General features: G+C 50.4%; 2 protein-coding genes across 2 annotated transcripts; one reads left to right on the plus strand and one right to left on the minus strand.

The window, feature by feature from the left end:
* On the plus strand, positions 1-839 carry M406DRAFT_240457 (uncharacterized protein; the record flags this gene model as incomplete). Its single annotated transcript, XM_040916127.1, has 2 exons — positions 1-620; positions 686-839. Coding segments are annotated over 2 exons (774 nt in total), but the record flags the coding sequence as incomplete, so codon positions are not given.
* Positions 840-2111: 1272 nt separating this feature from the next.
* M406DRAFT_75207 (uncharacterized protein) lies at positions 2112-3988 on the minus strand (the record flags this gene model as incomplete). The annotated part of the gene is made up of 2 exons (XM_040925816.1): positions 2112-3531; positions 3609-3988. 2 exons carry the CDS (start codon positions 3986-3988, stop codon positions 2112-2114), a joined length of 1800 nt encoding a protein of 599 aa, XP_040774942.1.
* Between the last annotated feature and the right edge of the window lie 2722 nt (positions 3989-6710).

A 6710-nucleotide genomic window follows, 5' to 3' on the forward strand; every position in this document is an offset into this window, starting at 1 on the left:
GGGCCCATGATTCTCGCTGTGTGCTGGGCTATGACGGCTGGTGCAGCGGTGTTCCTCGGGGCGCGGGTGTTTGTCAAGTTGACGACGCATAAGCGACTGTGGTGGGACGACTGGCTACTGGTGGCCTCGTTCCTCATGCTGGTAGCATTCTCGACGACGACGTCGTACGGAGTGAAAGCGGGCATCGGCAGGCATCATGCCACGACTGGAAAAACCTCCCAAACTAACGAGCTGCAGCTCGTTGTTGTTGTCGCCACTGTCTTCTCCGTGCTGGGCGCGTCCTGGTCCAAGACGTCCTTCGCCATCACTCTCCTCCGGATCACGACGGGCACCATACACTACATCGTCTGGTTCATTATTGTGTCTATGAACCTGGTCCTGACCTTCAACGCTATCCTGCAATTTCTATGGTGTCAGCCAGCGTCGGTGGCCTGGAACAGCGGCCATGGTGGCACGTGTTGGAGTCAGAATGTTATTGTCTACTACAGCATCACTGCAGCAGCTTATTCGGCTGGTATGGATATTCTGCTCGCCGCTGTACCGTGGGCTGTCATTATGCGTCTGAAGATGCATACGAAGGAAAAGTTGGGTGTGGCCGTCTGCATGAGCCTCGGTGTAATGTAAGCCTCCTCTTCCTCTATTACATCAGATTTAGTCCCTTGCGCTGACAAAAACGTATGTATAGCGCCGCTATCACATCCATCTTCCGTGCTTATCACATACCTGCCCTCTACTCGAACGACTATTCATGGGACGAGTCTACACTCTTTGTCTGGACCGCCGCTGAAATGGCAACCACCATCATCGCTACATCAATCCCTGTGCTGCGCGTCCTCCTAAGCAAGGTCGTGAGCTCAACCCGGCGCGACCGCGGCGAGTCACAGTTCGCCAACACGTTCAGGACGGGCACCTATGCCTGCAGCACCGTGAGCAGGGGCCAGAGCTACAGGAGGATGGGCGACGGGACTTATACCCGTAAAGGCGGCGATGGAAATCTCGTCGGGATCAGTGAGAGCGGCGAGAGCGTGTCCAGCCTAGTCATTACGTCTGAGAAGGGCGCGGACAGGGATGTAGAGCATGGGGGCATTCTGAAGACCGAGGAGATCATGGTTAATTATGATCGACTTAGTGTTCATCAGGGCGGTATTGATAGCCATGCAGGCAACTCGGCGTTGGGGTACGAGTTGCGAGAAGTACCTAACGTCTATGTAAGATCACAGTGACGGTTGGTGGATTAGCTAAGGTACTTGCCTAGAAACGTAGAAAGTAAAAGGAACAAAATATTTACATTCAATATGGGCTTGTGAAATTCCGCTGGTAATTTTATTTTCTAACCTTTAATCTCGGGCCTCCACAGTAATCCATCAACCTTCCTTTTGTTACACAACTGACCTATCGAAAGTTATTATGAATGAGAGCATGGATGCCTTGCTAGAAAAAAAGGGAAAGAAAAACGGAGGAACCTTGAGGGAGAGAGGGGGGGACAGCCGGCTACGTGAAACTATCTAGGCAGACGAGAGGGTGCCTTGCAACAGTGGGGGCCAGTGACTCGCTGGCCCTCACACAAAAGTTCTATAGATGACCTAATACGGAGATTCCCACCGGCTTCGTTCCCAGTTCTGTTATTCATTGCCCGTTTCCATCTATGATGACGTGTGAGGCTTGACAGACCAAACTCTTTCAGCTCTTCTCCATTACTTCAGCCCTCACACCGCCTCTCTCCCTAATATAGTGTTTGTATTATCTTCAAACGACCGTTGTTAGTTTTCCAATGAACGTTACAGGATACATAAGCGCGTTAATTTTTGTGACTCGTAACCTTTGCAACTTCCGCTCAAGTCTTCTTTATCCTGTCTGTCACCCTCGCTCAAGCTTGAAAGACGAGGCTGTATAATCACTGATTACAGTAAATCCTCCACATGATACCTTGGTACTATTTGCAATGCTGTGTATCTGCTCTACCTCCTTCGAAAACTAAGCTCTCGAAACACCGGGTCATATACGTCGTCTTCGAGAGGAACAATAAGAGGAGACAAAGGAAATTCGTGATCATCTGATATATACAAAGATTTATACAAAATTCTAGAGCACTTTGCCTTGAATGTCGTTTCTCATCGTGTTGAATAAGTTTCCGCTCCTGGTGAAGGTCGCCACTGAATATGATTGCCGTATTGAGGCCGAAGCTGTAGTTCATAGTCGCAGCTCCACAAATGAAGGGTCACCGACTCCAGTGTGTTGGTCCTAGTCGTAATCAGCTCCAGGATACGATCTCTTAACGCATTTGCCTTGGCCGCTGACAAGACGATGGTATGGCGGTGGTACAATACCCCCAGAACCTGTAGCAAAGATAGATTTGAGGAAACCAAGCTGCTTGTTGCGGGCCGTGAGTCAATCCTGGTCAGAACTTGTTCCAGCAACTTTAGCGACGGGCCAACGTGTCCCAGCCTCCATTCGAGCTCGGCCATCCAGAAGGCCTTGTCTTCCGGATTGATAAAGTCGACCAGACTAGAATTGCCCGCCTCCATCAGAAGTCCTTGCGCCTCATCCAGCTTCTGATGGCTAATCAGGGCTTCGGCTAATGCGAGTCTATTCTCCTGAGCGCTTGGGACCAAGCTTGGATCATCCTTTGATAGAATCAGATTGCGGCGCAGGACCTCCTCATTCTGACCACGCACCGAGCTTGGTACGTAAGCCTCTATGCGGAGCGATCCGATGTCGTTAAAGCCTCGTGTCTTCCTCCATACTGTTGGGCATGTCGCTGAAATGGTGTTGAGAAAATGCTCAGAGAACTCCGGGACGTCTTGAGATTCCAGTATTTCGAAGTAGATCGACCACATATTGTTGAGGGGGTGTTCCGGGCCGTACAACTCCCTGAAGAGATCCAACGAGTGCTTCACGAGAACGCAACAGACCCTAAAACATGCCTCAGATGCCGGATAACGTCTGTAGGAAGCGGCGATGTCCATAATCTTTTTATATATGAACGGGTGGTGCAAGTATATCAGGCCTTTCAAGTAGTTGAACGACTTGTTAATATCCGCAAAAGCTTGTCGCGTCCTGTTGTCGTCGGAGAGTGTTTGCAGTCCCCTTTGAAATAGCGGGAAGAAGTCGACATCGTCTTCTGTGACCAACCCAGAAGGACATCGGTGCTCTGTGCCAGGCTGGCCCTTTAACCAGATGCCGCCGATTTCCATGTCATGGCTGAGCCAGAGCTCCCAGTAGTGTTTGGCAGCCTCCACGGATTCATGTAAGCCAGGCGCCTTCATCCGCCGTGGTATCTCTCGGCTGCCAAATGCCCGTGTCGCTACCTCGGTGGGTGTCGGAGTGGCTCGACGTCCTTCTTGCAGAGAAGGACTGCCTTCTTTAGACTTCTCGAGGTGTCTTGCGATGCGCCGCTCAAAGTTGAGTCTTTTCGTGCCTGCCCAAAAGTCTTCTGGGTTTTTGTTTCCGGATATGAGCTCCCGAGCCTCGTGCTCTTTGATGTTTTTCCGCAGCCCCCACTTCTTGAAACGAAACTTATAGGCTCTCGGTCTTGCATATACATGTTTGTCAGCACTGATTCATATCGAACGTTTGCAGTTTTACGCAAGAGACTTTTGCATACGTACGTTGCATCGAAGCCATACTCTCTGCTCATATACTCTCGGACTGTCGGCATTGGAAGATTCTCTTCCCAGTAGAGGCGGGTGATCACCTCCCGATGACGATTCCATTGTTCTTCGGAATAATTATTAGACCCCCGGCTGGATCCCTCTGCTGGTGAGCCCCTTGACGAGGTCGTGTCGGGTTCTGACCTTCTGTCGCTGCTGAATTGACCATATGAGCTTACGTTGGACGAGAGAGAGTTTTCTGGGCTGGATAGGGTGACGGCCATATAATCAGAGGGTGCAGAAGGTGTATTGGCTTCCCCTCGGCCGGCGGCTCCGCTTGCTTGATTTGGAAGCAAGAAGCGGTCATGGAGAGGATAGTCAGTGTCTTCCGATTCCATTGCACCAATCGACTGGTTGCACTGATCGGACGAGCCTGCCTGTGACGAGTCTTGCTCATCCTGGTCTCAGTGTCGTACAACCTAGGCCTTTTATATCATATAAGCCAAATCATGTCGTTGCAAGCGTGTCTGCGAGTCCGTGCAACTGCAGAAAACCAAGGGAGCTGAGCTGAACTGGGCCCCTTATTGACAGAACAGCGCCAGGATCACCCCCTGGGGAATCATCAGGCGACCAAGCCCGACATGGTGGGTCTGGTCCACTGACTACTGGGCTGTGTAATCCTACCACTATGACGGTAGTAAAATGCCCTGAACGGTCGATCGAGTATGCAACAACACTGTAATGCCTCGAGACTCTGCTCACCAACGGCGAGTCTTGTTCCGATCCTGAGCCAGCAGTTACCTCAACCAATACAGAACGAGATACCGCCGTGGGAGTGTGTATCAGATTGACCCTGTCTTTGCCCTTCTCCTTTTCTCCCTTTCTTTTTTTGCATCTGCTTTGGCTGCCATGGCGTAGTCATACTATGATTAGTCTTTCCCCTTCAGGAGACGTGCATTCTTGACGGATTAATAACGCCTATGTGCTTACGGCGACAGTCCGCCCCCACTCGAACCATGGATTTGCGCAGGATTTCTGTATCGTCTTTTCACCAATCATATCGATCTAAACTTACATCCAGAATTCTGCATCACACCTGGTGGGCCTTATAACATAGCATACAGATTTCGGGATTGTCTTCGTGCGTCATAAAACCGTTATGGCCTGGGGTTAAACAGGTAGCGCACCGGTATCGCGGATATCCATGGGTCCTTGATTGGGACCACAGCACAGTCATATGATCTGGCCAGTCACGCATGCTCTTCATCGACTATCAATAGCGACGACCATTCCCCCCTTCTCATGGCATCCCGATAACTGTACGGTACCGCAGTACCACAGTCCTTCGGGGTGATTGGTAGGGGAGAAAGAAGTTCATCATGGCTGCCACACCAGCTCTTCATCGACCTCCTGAGAAGAGGTTGCTGCAATGTCTGGGTGATAAATTAGTCAGAATTTATCTTGTTCTTTGCTGAGTCAGCTGACCTCGCCCGTTCTCAGAGCAGCAGCCCCTTGGGATTTTTTGGGAGGGAATAATCCTACATCAATTTACCTGATTCAGATGTTTTCCAGAATGCTTCGATATTGTGTCGCCAGGTTACCAGTCAGCTTACCGCATACGTTCCTCGCTTCACAGATGCATGCAGTAGACGCCCACAGAGCCAGCAAGGAAAAAAGAGCAAAACAAACGTGATTGTGAATCTTGAAAAGGGCGTGTATTCAATCCATACACCAAGAGACTGAATTTGTCATCCGATCTGAGTCTGATCGGCGTCTAACCTCTAAGCGGCACTAACCGCGATGTTGTCCTTGTCGACCGAGCAACAAACCTTCTGCATCCTTTGGCCATTCTTTAGCCAACGTCCAATTGAGTCACTAATCGAACCCTAGAGACCGAAGACCAGTTTGCTATTTAGCCTCGTATAATTTCCCAAGTGAACAATCATGATTGGACCATAATCGACAGTGGCAACTATGCGTACCGTGTGCTCAGGGGATCGACGTGATTCATGGGCATGAATGGATCATCAGAATCCAGAACGGGCCTGGGAAACATCCATTCCGCGCAGCGAGAAATCGTCCTGGCCCTTTAAGATATACCATAATCTCATGGGTTTTAAGCTTAATATCTGCGGCTGATTCGCTGACATAAATACAAACCCCCATGCAATCTGCATTGGCGACGCATCCAATGGCGCTCGCACACTGGATCCTTTTCTACCCCACACCATTTCGATTGCGACGACAGAATCCGAGCTCCCTTCTTTCGTCTTTGGCGCGGATCTCTGGTGGCTGTCCAACATGCGCGTCCAATAACGTCATTCTATGCCTTTCAGTCACCTTTGATACAGCAGGTGTAACTTAATGCCGTGCTTACGGCCACGGCGGTATGCTTCCGCATCTACCGAAATTTTAAGTGGAGGTCCTTTTGGCTTACATACCTGGCCCACGAACTACCGTCTAGGCAGACTGTGCGGCTCAGCGTCTCATCCTTCAAGTTAATCACATAATCCACGGGCCCGTCTTGCTCGCTTCTTGTTCGGACCGCTCATCTCCTGCCTTTCGGCCGGAAGCACTGTCCCCCCCCCCCCCCCTCTTGAATCCTGGGTTTGATGTGGGGATAGCTTCAGCTGTCAAGTCCGGAAAAGCCGATCAATGCAGGAGTTTGCGAACCATGGGAACCAATCCTCCCGGGCTATGTGTGTGACTTGTCAGGGTATAACACCATTAAGGATCAAATTTACCAGTGTCCCGGGTCTGAACACTCCCCCACACTAGTTGGGCACCCCATCCTCGTATGAGGGATTGGAGCTTTCGTCGTGACAGCAGCTCAGCTGAAGGGGGCGGAGCCGTAGCTAGTGGACTCCTTCCACTTTGAGACATGATGCAAGGAGCGGTGGACCGATCCTCAGAGGTGTGTGACCATTTATACTCTCGTCACCTGTGCGGCGTGACTCTGCTTGGAAGGAAGGTCACGATAACCACGTCTCTTCTTGCCCCAGATTTATCCTTTGCAGAAAATGATAGGTCAAGAAGGAAGCCATCAATGTCTTAATATATTTTTCTACTTTTAGCGCGTAAAAAGACGGATAAAATATCTAAACCATAATGACTGCCACA

This window comes from Cryphonectria parasitica (genome assembly GCF_011745365.1).
Source record: "Cryphonectria parasitica EP155 unplaced genomic scaffold M406scaffold_6, whole genome shotgun sequence".
In the NCBI taxonomy this organism is placed as follows: domain Eukaryota; kingdom Fungi; phylum Ascomycota; class Sordariomycetes; order Diaporthales; family Cryphonectriaceae; genus Cryphonectria; species Cryphonectria parasitica.